The 15205-nt window shown below is 43.4% G+C and overlaps 2 protein-coding genes across 4 annotated transcripts in view; one reads left to right on the top strand and one right to left on the bottom strand.

Annotated features, from left to right (window-relative positions):
• The window catches only part of LOC138978598 (sodium- and chloride-dependent glycine transporter 1-like), a 55710-nt gene extending 48902 nt beyond the window's left edge, over positions 1-6808 (top strand). For both annotated transcript variants that reach the window (XM_070351358.1, XM_070351357.1), the window contains exon 15: positions 5541-6808. In XM_070351358.1, the coding sequence (XP_070207459.1) occupies positions 5541-5912 (372 nt within the window). In that variant the 3' untranslated portion in view covers positions 5913-6808. The remainder of the gene's footprint in view (positions 1-5540) is intronic.
• Positions 6809-7038: 230 nt separating this feature from the next.
• The window catches only part of LOC138978596 (sodium-dependent proline transporter-like), a 43886-nt gene continuing 35719 nt past the window's right edge, over positions 7039-15205 (bottom strand). For both annotated transcript variants that reach the window (XM_070351355.1, XM_070351356.1), the window contains exons 14-15: positions 10372-10557; positions 7039-8199 (exon numbers count right to left, since the gene is read on the bottom strand). In XM_070351355.1, the coding sequence (XP_070207456.1) occupies positions 7678-8199; positions 10372-10557 (708 nt within the window). In that variant the 3' untranslated portion in view covers positions 7039-7677. The remainder of the gene's footprint in view (positions 8200-10371; positions 10558-15205) is intronic.

Raw genomic sequence — 15205 nt, 5'->3', positions numbered from 1 at the left:
TTGTTTTATCTAACCAATCTGTTTATATTCGTCAAAATGTCATTTCAAGTTTTTCCGTGCTCAGGCATTTCTTACGGAAAGACCGGAAATGAATGATCTTTCGCATGCATACAAAACCGAAAATGATGCATCAAACGGATGCATCATTTTCAAAAAGGATGCATCTTTTTCGTATCGGATGCATCAGTTTTGGAAAATGATGCATCCTTTTTGAAAATGATGCATCCTTTTGTGAAAATGATGCATCAAATTCTTGGTTTTGGATGCATCAATTTCCTGCATCAGTTGATACGATCCGCGTTCCGTACACAAGAACTCTAGCGATGGCTTTTGACTGTTGAGAGGAACTGGCGATATGCATAAACCGTCGTCTGCTACGACCCTTGCGCGTGACCCTGCTTCCGGGCTTTTCTTTTTTTCAACTTTCACAACTTCGAATAGACCTTTTTCGTATACTGTTCAAAAAAAGAAACGCATAGTTGCTACTTGCCAAATTTGTTTTATTTTTCGAAAAAATTAACAGAAAATCCAATATTTAGATTATTTGTTTGAAATTTGGTATGGACACAGTTGAATGCACACACAGTTCATTTGCATCTTCAAATCAATCAGTCAATCAATACGATTGGGTGCCGAGGCTGTCAAGTCAGTAGGGGGTGTGACTGCCTTGAGCAGCAACAACTGCCCGGCACCTTCTGGGCATGGACTGGATCAGATGCCGGATATCTTGCTGTGGGATGGTGTCCCACTCCTCCTGAAGTGCCTGCAATAGATCGCGGTGATTTGCCGGCGCTTCTTCTCGCCTGCGCACACGTCTGTCCAATTCATCCCAGAGGTGTTCTATCGGGTTCATGTCTGGCGACATGGATGGCCAGGGAAGCACCTGGACATGGTGGTCGGTGAGGAACTGGGTGGTGAGTCGTGCTGTGTGCGGGCGAGCGTTGTCCTGCTGGAATATGGCATCCTGGTCAGCCAGAAGAGGAAGGGCGTGTGGGCGCAGAATTTCCTCCACGTATCGCTGGGCAGTTATGCGCCCTTGGACGTGCACCAGGGTGCTCCTTCCAGCGGTATTGATCGCCCCCCACACCATGACGCCTCCACCACCATGAACGGGTGCCTCATCCACACAGTTGGGCGCGTAACGTTCGTTTACTCTCCGGTAGACCCTCCTCCGACCATCATGTCGCTGGAGCAGGAAGTAGGACTCGTCGCTGAACCACACGTGTCTCCAGTGATTCCGGACGGTCCAGCGAAGGTGCTGGTTGCCCCACTGCACTCGGTTCTGGCGATGGCGGCGGGTGAGGACAGCTCCTCTGTGAGGTCTGCGAGCTCTCAAACCAGCTTCATGCAGGCGGTTCCGCACGGTCTGGTCCGATAATCGGTGTGGCCCGGGGAGAGCCTGGACAGAAGATGAGGCCGACAGGAAACGATTCCGGAGGTGGCGGAGCCGTATGAAGCGGTCGTGAGCAGCAGTTGTCGCCCTTGGTCTTCCCGCTCGTGGCAAGTCAGCAACGGAGCCAGTGGCTTGAAACCTGACCCACAGTCTACTGATGGTGCTCTGGGACACGTGAAAGTGCCTGGCGATTGCACTTTGACTTTGGCCTGCTTGTAAACGACCCAATGCAATTTGGCGGTCTTCTCTGCTCAATCGGGCCATCTTTCGTCGCTGAATTGTCGTCTGATTTCTTTGTGGCGAACAATCCGCTTTTATGGGTTTTGGAAGACATGGTGAGAGCTCAATATTCCCCGAGTTTCACGAGATTACACTGAAGCATGACGAGTGGTCATGCCAAATGAGCAATTTTGACATTGTAGCCACTGATAACGCATGCGTCACGTGCAGAGCTCACTTGTGGCAATGGACGAAAGGTCGACGACCAGATAAACATTTTCTGCAGTTTGGTGGATATCCTTGTAGCCATATAACTAAATTAACCAAATATTACAAGCTATGCGTTTCTTTTTTTGAACAGTATATAACCTTTGCCCCCAGCGTTTCGACCAATCAGATTTTAGGGCACGGCAGCCTCTCTCTGATAACCGGAACTAGGGGGCAATAGGTGCCTGGCCTGAAATACCTCGAAGATTACTTTGCCAGAGGATTACTTTGAGAAATTCTGCAAGAAAACGGATTATCTTGTTCAAAATCATGAACAACAAGAAGGGCAAAGCCCATACGACTCACATGCTTTACACATTTTTCCTACCAAAATACATGTGACCTTGACCCAAGGTCAAGGTCATCCAAGGTCATGCAACACAAAGCTGTTAATTCAAGACATAGGAAGTACAATGGTGCTTATTGGCTCTTTCTACCATGAGATATGGTCACTTTTAGTGGTTCACTACCTTATTTTGGTCACATTTCATAAGGGTCAAAGTGACCTTGACCTTGATCATATGTGACCAAATGTGTCTCATGATGAAAGCATAACATGTGCCCCACATAATTTTTAAGTTTGAAACAGTTATCTTCCATAGTTCAGGGTCAAGGTCACTTCAAAATATGTATACAATCCAACTTTGAAGAGCTCCTGTGACCTTGACCTTGAAGCAAGGTAAACCAAACTGGTATCAAAAGATGGGGCTTACTTTGCCCTATATATCATATATAGGTGAGGTATTGAATCTCAAAAACTTCAGAGAAAATGTGAAAAATGTGAAAAATAGCTGTTTTTTAGGCAACATTTATGGCCCCTGCGACCTTGACCTTGAAGCAAGGTCAAGATGCTATGTATGTTTTTTGGGGCCTTGTCATCATACACCATCTTGCCAAATTTGGTACTGATAGACTGAATAGTGTCCAAGAAATATCCAACGTTAAAGTTTTCCGGACGGACGGACGTCCGGACGGACGTCCGGACGGACGGACGGACGGACGGACGGACGACTCGGGTGAGTACATAGACTCACTTTTGCTTCGCATGTGAGTCAAAAAGTCAAGGACATGCACGAAGGTATGGTTTGAAACGGCTATTGGTGGTATATGGACGAAAGACTTGGCGAACTTCCCCTGCATAAGCGAGGGTGCGTATCGCCAGCGCTACGTGTCATTTGTGCTGAGTGTCATTTGTCCTACGTGTCATTTGTGCTATGTGCTGCTATCGCTACGTTGATTAGTGCTACAAATAATTTGTCGATGAGTCGCTATCATTCGTTCATTATCACTACGTGTCGACAGCACTACATCTTTTAGCGCGACGTCTCATTATCGCTACGTGTCAATACCACTACTTACTGACGACTCTCTCTTTCTCATTTTTTCAGTCTCTCGCTCTCACTCGTGGTTTGTGTGTGTATATGTATGTCTGTGTATGTATGTGTGTGCGTGTGTGTGTGCGTGTGTCTGTCTGTTTCAGTGTGTGTGTGTGTGTGTGTGCCCGCGTGTGTATGTGTGTGTGTGTGTGACTCTCTCTATCTCTCTCTCTTGCTCACTCGCTCGCTCACTCACTCGTCTCTCTCTCTGTCTCTGTCTCTCTGTCTCTCTCTCTCTGTGTGGCCTTAATAATAAACCATTCTGAGTTCTCTCTCTCTCTCTCTCTCTCTCTCTCTCTCTCTCTCTCTTTCTGAAGGAATATTTTGTTGTTCCTTTAAATTTGCCAGAGATTTGTAATTTTTGGAAGAAAGTCTCTGCATGATTTTCAGTTGTTTCTTTCGGATTTTGATCTTTTTAGAAAAAAAAGGGCTTTGTTTTTGACTAATTGTAAGACAGTGTTATTGCATATATTTGTAAATGGAAATATTGACACAAGGTATAACCGAGGATATTGAAACCTTTTCTTCTCTCCCAAATTCTTTTATGAAATGAGAGGGGGAGAGAGAGAGAGGGGGGGATTGACAAACAGAAAAAGCGCGAGAAAGCAGAAGAGAGAGACAGTTAAAAGGGATGGAGGGTGCTTTTTATTTTATGGTTGGTTGGTTTTAGTTCTTAATGCACTGTTTTTGACAATAGTTTTCATTCGGTAAAAGCCAAATTCAATTACCGCTCGCTCTCTCTCTCTCTCTCTCTCTCTCTTTCTCTCTCTCTCTTTCTATCTCTCTCTTCATTACACACACACACACACACACACCGCACACACACACACGCACGGACGGTGTCGTACACACAAACTCACACACAGAAAAAACATCCGTGTATGTATATACGGTATATCATGCGAGAGAGAGAGGTAGAGAGTGGGGAGGGGGAAATCCAAGATTAAGGGTGGGTACAAAGTCAACGTAGTTGGCATCGCTGATAGCCGTGCCATTGCCAGACACGAAGTGACTCGAGCAGACTTTTCAATGGCACGACCAACCCCTGTCGTCGGATTGCTTGCACCCATCGCGTCCTTCGCTGTTACGCCTTCGCACTTGCACCCATCGGAAAGCCATACAATGACAAATTCTGTCCACCGTATTTCTCTTTCTTCATTCCACTGTTGCACTTGCAGTTGCAAACACAACAGTTTGCCTCGTCGTCTCCGCACTTGACTTTGCACCAAGCCTCGTTGTCGATTTTTCCTTTTGCCCCCTAGTTCCGGTAGATCTGACAATAAACTTCACAGCGCATGCGCCAAAATTTAAGTGAAAAAGGTCTATTGTCCTGATCTTGTCTCAGGTGGTAGAGCACTGGACTTGTGATCGAGAGGTCGCTGGTTCGAATCCGGGCCGGGACGGACACGGGTCAACTTTATGTGCAGACCCAGAGACGGTATCCATCTCCCACCCCCGTGTCACCACAATGGCACGTTAAAGATCTTGGTCATTCTGCCATAAGTGCAGGTGGCTGAATACACCTAAACACGCAGACACCTGGGTAGCGCGACTCCGTTGCTGCTAGCTTTCCACTGGGAGGAAGCGACCCGAATTTCCCAGCGATGGGACAATAAAGTAATGAAAAATGAAAAAAAATGAAAATGAAAAAGAATTCTTTTATGATTAAAGAATGTTTGTGTAACAAGCTGTCAATTTATTATTTAGATTTTAAAAGTTGGGTCTAGCGCAAAAACGCACCACTGTCCAAAAACATTCTTCGGTCCACGGCTATCGCCAGTTTAGAATGAGACCCGAAGGGAAGTAACTCATTTTTGACCTGAGTTCAGGATGGGTCCAAAAAGTGTCCGAGACAATCTGCAAAATCAATTCTTTAAAAATTGCTCGCTCTTTACGTAGGGCACCTAGGATGTTCCCGTTTGGTGAGCGTTGAAATGGAAGGGTGTTTGTACTGTGTGTAAAAGCCTGACAGTATCTGTGATGGTTTACGGGAGGCTTACTGTGCCTTTAAATACAGTAAAGCTAATGTCCCTTGAACTTTTTAAGGACCAAATATCGTCACAAAACTTTCCCAAATGGCGCCTTATGTGTACTAACTTTAACCGTGATAGTAGCTGACGCATGGAGGCGTTTCACCATTTCGGAACGTAGCGTGTCATCGATTGCCTACAATCCGAGCGTGTGTGCGTGTGTGTCTGTGTCATTTTCATCAAGTGTCTATTCAAGCAATTGTCTTTCGATAAACTAAAACAACACCGACATGCACTTCTCTTTCTGCTGCACAGTACATGAAGAAACTGCTGGAACCAGGCCCGCGCTGCGGCCCGGCAGACGGCCTGCACCCAGAGGTCACCAGGCGGACGTTTTCCATCTGGGCAGACGTCTTCGACTGGGAGGTCCTCCGAGACCAGACACAAATCCCGATCCCAACAGACGGATTAACACCGGTTGAAGACTACGTCGAGATGAAATCCGAAGTGTCCGAGAGTTCCCGACCACCCCACGTACCCCCAGCCACGGAGGGTGACACGGTAGTCAGCGTGATGTCCGGCCAGTCCCAGCCCATGGGGGACGGCGATGGATCGTCGGTGGATACTGGGAGCATTCGGAAAGGTCAGGCAGAGAGCGAGGTCGTGGAACAAGCTCCGGTCCAATAGGCTGAACTGGATCGCAAACAGACTCACGCTGTGGACCAGCTAGGCTAGCGCTGGGGGCGACATGTGTTGATTGTACAGCTTCTGCTGTTCTGTCGTCAATTTCAACTGCTATTGTTACGTATTTGTTTGTACATTGCTCGTATACTCGAGAAACAATAAACCACTCAATTTAACTTGCGATGCAGAATGATTGGGAAACAACAAACAGCACGCTTTTAGTTATGATGCAGAATAGTGTAAAGATACATTTTGTGAAAAGATTTCATGCCTTACTTTTGTTCATTCTTGGAAATCATAGAAGACTAAAATATCGGTTCGCGCGCCCAGGAAACTGCCTTGTTGGGTTAAAATAATGAAGTTGTCGAGAAAAAAGAAACAAGCGGTTTGTCCTGAAACTGTTGTCGGTGCTTCACGAAAATCCAACAATCCTTCATGACAACTATTTTAACTGTTGAGAACAAGCCACTTGGAAAGTCAAAAGTGCGTTGCAAAGAACCAACACAAGATTCAAACTCCTCGGCAAATAAAACGTGCAAACCGAAGGTATAATAAAACACCTACTGAAGGGGAGTTCGATTTGGGAGGTGTGCGCAGGCGTAATATCAAGTTTTATCTTCCCAAAAAAAGTACATTTGCTCATTCGCCTGAGAACGCGAAATGTATTACAATGTATATTATTTTATCGTGAATTAGTTTCTAAACGAAGTGTTTATCACAATCAGATTGTCTGTTTTTTCTTTCCGAATAATAATAATAATGCGCCTGACTATTTATTTGTTTTTAACAAAAACTCGAACAGTGCTGTTTTCATGTAGAAGTAATTGTGTTTGAAGAATTCTATAATGTTAACACAAATGAGCAACAAGTAGTTCTAAATAAACATTCGTAGAACAACACCTTGTTTCTGTGCATGTGTGTCTGTCTTGGGAGTCTATGCGCCTTGGAGTGTGTGCATACATGTGTACGTTTGTCTGTCGTGTGTGTGTGTGTGTGTCACAGTGTGTGTGTGGTTATATTCTGCACGTGGTTTGCCTGTGCTGAACAGAAACAAAGAAATTGTGATATACATCTCATCTGTCTTTTAACATTTCTCAAGAAAACCATGCACACACAAAAACTCGAGCTATTTGGGTTTAGTATTTAATTTAAAAGCTGTTTTATTGATAAATGAAGAGAACCACACGTACTCGAACTTCATTTTCCAATAACAGTATTTCATTGATTGAAAAGGTGTATAAGTCTGATGGTCATAATATATGAAACATTTTGATATAAACAATAATGATAGCAAAAAAAACTATCACAAATTATGAAAAAAGGGGATCTCTCCTTCTCCCTCTACCTCCGTCTGATGTGATGTAACATTTAAGGCCGTTCACGTTGATTTATTCATCACCAATTCCTTTTCCTGTTGTTCTAGTCTACACAATTAGATTATCTCTGAAAAAGCTTGAGCTATTATTTTGATATAAAGTTTGACGACAAAGTTTTTTGTTTAAATGCTCGGTGCAAAATAAAAAATTCTCTCGTGCTGAATTCAAAAGAATCCCAATCCTACCAACGTTTCAAATCTGCTGGCAAGAAAATTTGTCAGAGCAAAATCTTGTGTCTTTCTCATAAATCAGCATTGCTTACCTTGATTTCATTGTCAAGCTAGTTGCGCCTTATGTAGTATTAACAAACACTACATTTAACAACCCACACTCTCCCGATAATATCACATCCAAATCCATCTTGTCACAAAGAGTTGCTCAGCCGCGTACATTCACAAGATGTGCGAAGAGGGCTGTGTACCATGGCGTGGATAACCTTCCCCTGTGTCGGGAGTTGGTTCGGACGAAGTCGCCTCGGATGTTGTGTAAGCGCTCTCCGCCCCCTCCGAGTTGAATCGCGTCAACTCCGAGTCGGGTGAAGCCACCTCCGAGACGGGTGGAGCCACCTCCGAGTCGGATGGAGCCACCTCCGAGTCGGGTGGAGCCACCTCCGAGTCGGGTGGAGCCACCTCCGAGTTGGGTGGAGCCCTCTCGCGAGAAGCTGATTCGTCGATTGAAGAGAGAGGCGTGTCGCTGGTAGCGGCACAGGTAGATGGATGGCCGAGCTTGTTCAGAGATAATCTAACTGCTACTTGGCCGGGTGGCTGCACGGCGAGGCCTGGTGGGGGCAGTCGCTTGAACACGTTCCAGTCGAGCACATCTGCCCACACGCTGGTCTGTCGGGCCGGGGCTGTGGCGTACATACCGTCCGCCGGCCCCCACCGCTCCAAGGGCTCCACCAGCTTCAGGGCCAACTGCCAGAAATCAAAGATAAAACGCTGCGGTACGTATGTTGCTAACAAAACAATTCTTCAATGTTTCCATTTTAAAGGATCTGACCTATGAAGGGCACACTCTTTCCCGTGTAAACAGTTCGGCTCACAGCCTCAGATCTGGCCAAGCTTTATTCGTGGAGAAAGACCAGCCCTCGACTTGTACATATACCAACAATGTCTTTACCTTGGCGAGTTTGGATTTCTTTAATGACTTTTATTTTTAAAGCCACTGGTTGCTTAGAACAAGTTCATTCATAACAACAATTTCCATTGTGCGCAGAGAGCTCCCGTGTTGTTTTGGTATGTGACTAAGTGCAGGGACGGTCTTATCCCCTGTAATTGCCTGGCAAGGCAAGTATACTCAACGTTGAATTCAAGAAAATATCTCAGTAAGCGTGTGCTCGAGAGTGGTCCTTATGAAGGGGTACTGTATACAGAGCTAGAGAATGTTCCTTATGAAGGGGTACTGTATACAGAGCTAGAGAGTGGTCCTTATGAAGGGGTACTGTATACAGAGCTAGAGAGTGGTCCTTATGAAGGGGTACTGTATACAGAGCTAGAGAGTGGTCCTTATGAAGGGGTACTGTATACAGAGCTAGAGAGTGGTCCTTATGAAGGGGTACTGTATACAGAGCTAGAGAGTGGTCCTTATGAAGGGGTACTGTATACAGAGCTAGAGAGTGGTCCTTATGAAGGGGTACTGTATACAGAACTAGAGAGTGTTCCTTATGAAGGGATACTGTATACATGCTAGAGAGTGGTCCTTATGAAGGGGTACTGTATACAGAGCTAGAGAGTGGTCCTTATGAAGGGGTACTGTATACAGAGCCAGAGAGTGGTCCTTATGAAGGGGTACTGTATACAGAGCTAGAGAGTGGTCCTTATGAAGGGGTACTGTATACAGAGCTAGAGATGATGTCTTCGACCTGATCACTAGTGCACGGCAAGATTGGAAATAGTTAACAAGTCGCGTAAGGCGAAAATAAAACATTTAGTCAAGTAGCTGTCGAACTCACAGAATGAAACTGAACGCAACGCAACGCAGCAAGACCGTATACTCGTAGCATCGTCACTCCACCGCCCGTGCTAAAGGCAGTGCCCGTGGAATTGACAAGAAGAGCGGGGTATTCGTTGCGCTGAGAAGGATAGCACGCTTTTCTGTACCTCTCTTCGTTTTAACTTTCTGAGCGTGTTTTTAATCCAAACATATCATATCTATATGTTTTTGGAATCAGGAACCGACAAGGAATAAGATGAAAGTGTTTTTAAATTGATTTCGAAAAAAAAATTTGATAATAATTTTTATATATTTAATTTTCAGAGCTTGTTTTTAATCCGAATATAACATATTTATATGTTTTTGGAATCAGCAAATGATGGAAAATAAGATAAACGTAAATTTGGATCGTTTTATAAATTTTAATTTTTTTTTACAATTTTCAGATTTTTAATGACCAAAGTCATTAATTAATTTTTAAGCCACCAAGCTGAAATGCAATACCGAAGTCCGGGCTTCGTCGAAGATTACTTGACCAAAATTTCAACCAATTTGGTTGAAAAATGAGGGCGTGACAGTGCAGCCTCAACTTTCACGAAAAGCCGGATATGACGTCATCAAAGACATTTATCAAAAAAATGAAAAAAACGTTCGGGGATTTCATACCCAGGAACTCTCATGTCAAATTTCATAAAGATCGGTCCAGTAGTTTAGTCTGAATCGCTCTACACACACACACACACACACACACAGACACACGCACATACACCACGACTCTCGTCTCGATTCCCCCCTCGATGTTAAAACATTTAGTCATAACTTGACTAAATGTAAAAAGGGTTGGGTTCTAACATCGTTCTTCGGAGACTGAAAGAACGTCTCACAATTTACTCTTGTCACGTATTGAACTTTCGAAACTTGGATTCTCTCCTTTGCTGCTCTCACAAAAAAAGACATACGATTCAAAACGACACAACAAGAAGAATTCCAAAGATCTGAGCAGGCTGCAATTGCTAGCCCTGGACGAGGGGTCCCGGCTACACCCACGATTCTACAAGAATTCGTTACATTTTGCTGCGTAGCGGTGTGTAGACACTATGCAAATACATTTACTTCCGATGGAGCAGACGGTTTTTAGCCTGTCAGTAGCCTACCTCCTTGAATGTGGTGTACTCGTGTCGCCTGACAGTGGCCCTGAGGTGCAGGAAGAACCAGAGGGGGATGGGAAGCAGCACCACCGCGTACACCGACCAGCAGAAGAAGATCATGCCTGGGCCGTACGGCGTCCCGTCGCCGTACTTGGAGGTCTCTACTTGGTAAAACTGCAGCGCGCACAGGACCTGTGTCGACAGAATGAAGAACAAGTCGCGTCAAGCAATATCAATATAGTTAGTCAATCTGTCGGCCTTACGAAATGAAACTGAACAATCTGCATGTTTTCACCGAGACTAGTTCTTGGCTTGCCAAAACCCTTCGACCGAGACAGCGCCAATTTAGTGGTGACTCAAGTGAATCTAATTTTCAATTCACCGATTTTGTTTACAGAGCATAATGATATGATATGTATACACTTTTGGATTTAGGAAATAATAAGGAATACAATGACTCATTTTTGAATCTGCAATCTCAATTTCAAGCAGTTTTATTAACAAATTGGCAGGTTTCACGGTATTGAGACATTCTGTTGACTGCACAATGTGCTCTGATTTCTAACTTGCTGAACCAATTTTCTCAGTGGGTTTTTTTTTATATGCAATGCACAAATGTGTCATTTTGAATACAATTCTGAAAAAAAATCGTTTGAGTTGTTTTTGTTGGCATTTTATGCACATGTGTTTGGTAGCGATCGTGTGAATCTGGACAGACGCCATTTCCTTCTGCATGACAGAAGCCAACCATTGATGTGAAAAGTGAAACGAAAAGGCACTCAATTCACACTGAATGGTCATATGTGATAGCAGAGCTGCAATATCTAACCATACAAACAAAAACTAAAGCCCAAATATGAATTTTGCATCACATATTTTGCACACACAAAATCGAATCGAGAACTGGAAGCTGTCTGTCCGAAAAACAAAGTCTTCACAGATAAACCAAGTAAGCTACTTTACCACAAGAAAAGGATAACATGATTTTATTTTGACATTGAAAACACACCTTTATAGTCTGTACTTCATTGGAAAGCATTTACAATGACCGAAATTTCGCGAAATTCCGCGCCGTGTCCATTTCTTGGAATGTCCGACCGTCGTCTGTCCGGGGTTTCCAACGATCGCTACTTTCACTTAGGTTGTCATTTTCGGACAATCCTATGCCGTATGTGACATATTACACACTTTTCACAGTTGAGGCCGAAGGCGGGATTTGTGAATACTTTTTTCAGGTGAGATGTTGTTTTTGTTGCCTTTTTGACGAGTAATATGCCGTCTGTCCGCAACGATCGCTACCACACGATCGCTACCTCTTCATGCTCGATCAGATTTTTAGCTTTTTCACTGATTATAGAAGTTTGATTAACGTTTCCTTTGGGATTCTGGATCGCTAGGGTAACTGGGTATCTAATTCCAACATATCTTGGGGGTACCAAAATCCGACCAGTTTTCCCAGTCACATTAATGACGAGGTGCGCACGTCATCACAACAGAAGGAATGCCATTCATACACGGGCCATTCATGAACCGGTTGATCACGCGACTTTACGGACCAATCGTTTTGTCGCGAGAGTTATTTGCGTCATCGGCACCGCGGACATTTTCTTACAAGTGTCTTCTGCTTCGCCAAGAGCCCCGCAGAGCGAAACCGCAACACTGTTCATACCGACAAATACGTCACACGGTTTTTTCACAAAGGTGAAATAATTTGATGAACAGAGTTGTGTTTGATTGGTATGGATGTTAAGAAGTCTTTTTGGGAGAATATTTTGATAGTTCGGACTAAGTCTTATGGCACTTTTTAATCGAAAAGGAGAAAACCTTATCGGTCGGATTTAGATCTAAATCCGACCACCTCGCAGAGAATACAAAACACAAAATCCCATCAAAAGCATCTATTGTTCCTATGTTAATGACTCTTAAAAAAACGTATGAACTCGGAAAGGTATCAGGTAATTCATTTATAGATAATATCCAGTGATTTTCGTTTTGATAAAGTAAAGAGGGCCCCAAAGGGTTTAAAACCGTGATCGTGATTGGCGTTTTTTGACCTTTCTGTGACCGTGATTGCCGAAATTTCCATTTCTGTGATCGTGATGGGACTTTGCCCGTGATCCGTGATGACAAAAAAATCAAGTCTCGTGATCGTGATCGTCATTTGTTTTCGTGATCGTGATGGGCATTATTGCAAAGCATTTTATTTTCAACGTACATTTTTTCACAGCTGTATTACACTCTATGATCCTCTAGTCTATTCGGTAAGGAGCCAACCCCGATTGAAAGGGAAGCAACAACACATTCAGAAATATGATTTTGAGAGCGATTGCTTCCCTTTAAAAGAACCGATTACACACTGACAAAAAGAGATCCAATCAGAAGGCAAATTGCAAAAGTCTACCAAACTTCATCCAATGGAAGGGCTTCGTGCAAAAGTTTTGAGTGAAATTCGAATTCGAAGATCAAAAATGGCGTGCAGCGGTACTGTCATCGAACTTCTGTTATATTTTGTGGATTCAAGCCAGACCAAAGCAGGCGGCGAGAATGCCTTCCTTGGTGGAAAGGTCAGGTCTCAGTTCTGAAGACGAAATACCAAGGTATGTTGATCTATGTTGCTCTATGACTGTTCTGAATGTAGGCAAAGATCTTGAAATTTGTTCAAGATCTTTGAGTTTGAGTGAGATCATTGACATTGTCGACATTGCCACGTCCGGCTGTCACTCGCTCAGTGTGACCTCGACTGGCTCGAGATCGAGTCTGCGTTTAGCCAAAACCGAAACTAGAAATGTGTTTTTCATCCCAGCAACGTGGACACGCTTGGCATAGATTCTAATTGTCGCTTCTTTGCATTAAAGGTCCAGACCATGCTGTTTTAGCGTCAAAAACGCTTCGAATCGTGTTCCTGCGCGACCGAACACTTCCCGATGTTTGCAGTTAGTTAGAAAACCACTTTCTTACCGTCTTCAACAATGTTTGGTTTACTTCGGAATCTTGTAAGGCCGTAATCCGACGAATTTTGTGACCGAAGCGACGGATTTCTTCTCCAAAACGACCCGCCATTGTGCCGCGTGATCTTCGCGAGACTGGCTTATGAATAAATTATCCGTGACGTCACACAGTGTAAAGATGCCGTTTACCAACATGGCAACAAGCGTGACTGCAGACGAAATTGAACCGTACATGTTCGAACTACCAGTTTCTCTCCTCGAATCAAGCATGAAAGATGAGGAGCGGAGGCCACTTCCAGCAGTAGTGAAAAGACAGTGACGATGAAAATTGCGACTCTGTTTGTCTCAGCGATCAAAGGTAAACACGCCCGCTCTCTGTGCTGAACTTATCGTCTGCTTTCGAGTCTGTGCTATGTTTTCACTCTCGCCTTGTCAACGCACTCGCGAATAAGTGGGATATTGTTTAAGTGTTCATGCATTGCATTCACGAGTAAAAGAACAACAGCTCATCGCAGTTTTAACTGTTCTTGATTATTTCAGAGACTGGTGTCAGAGTGGCCACTGTACCTGTTGTATTGTGTGGGAGGGGCAGATTTGAGAGAGAGAGAGGAAGCTAGCCTGAGGTACATTGTAGAATGAAAACTTGCAGGGGAGCAAGAATGCATCACCAGCCACGAAGGTGTACATGTATACAACTTTTTTTGAGGTGCCTGTATTTGTTTGATTTTTAAATGTATGTATTTGTTGTTGTTTTTAAAGGCTATCAAGAAAACTGTTGTCATTTAAATGTGACACTCAGTCAAATATAGTTTCACACACACACAAGATTAACTCACTTGCATGCCCACAGAAGAAGTTTGCTCTTCACATTGTTCTGTTGTTGTTGTTTTTATAATGTAATCATTGTAACATCAACACTCAGTAATAACCAATATTACAACACAATCACTTTTTCATCAGAACTCACTCACATACTACATGTATTAAACCCTGGTTTATGGACACTTGCATTTGTACTTTGCATGGGAAAGCAGCCTGAATTTCAGGTAAACTTTAATAAAAGAAGATTTATATGTATATTGCTCTAGATGCATGTTTTAATAAATAATAATGACATTCAGGAAAGTAAAAGGACTGTTGAAGTTTGCTGTTGTAAAATGTCTGATGATTAGGGTTTTGTTGCACATTTAGTCAACTGGTCTAGCTGTAGCAGTCAAAGTATGGGCACTGTTGCATTGTAGTCTTGCTGTGTATGCAGAGCTTTGTTGTAGCTGCCATAGGCCAGTGTTGCCATAGGCCAGTGTTAGGATCACCACCCCCTCAAACAGCTCGTTCAGTTAACCTGATGCCTGTTTTAGACAGAAAAAAAAGTTACCACAATCAGCAGAACTTTCACTGGAGAATGGGCATAATTCTTTCATACTTTTCTTTCTCATAGCTTTTTTTGGTTTTTATAATCTCTTCATTACACTAAATAACATCCATCTTAAGACCTATTTTGAGCCTTAATTTAAGTTGACTAGTAATGATATTAATCATAATGTATTTATTTTTATAATGTACAAACTAGAGTATGTATGTGGATATGTGTGTGATGGTGCTGGTATGGATATGTGTGGTTTGGGTTATGTGTGTACTGATGTGTACATTTTATGTGTTTTGTATGTTTTGCGAGTGCGATTTTATGTGATGTTATTCTGTACACCAGCCAAAACAAAATGTCTGGTATATTAGATAATAAACGCACCTTTAAATTTATTAGCGACTACACCCCGTCACCCTCCAGTCCCCCTCCCCCCCATTACACCCGTCACTTTTAACATTGTATAAAAAAATCATGTCCCAATATGAATATAGGTCCCTAGTTACCTGGGAGGACGTTACTTGTATTA

This window comes from Littorina saxatilis, linkage group LG10 (assembly GCF_037325665.1).
Source record: "Littorina saxatilis isolate snail1 linkage group LG10, US_GU_Lsax_2.0, whole genome shotgun sequence".
Lineage (NCBI taxonomy): Eukaryota > Metazoa > Mollusca > Gastropoda > Littorinimorpha > Littorinidae > Littorina > Littorina saxatilis.
Note: the sequence above shows the minus strand (reverse complement) of the source record. Positions and strands in the feature narration are given on the sequence as shown.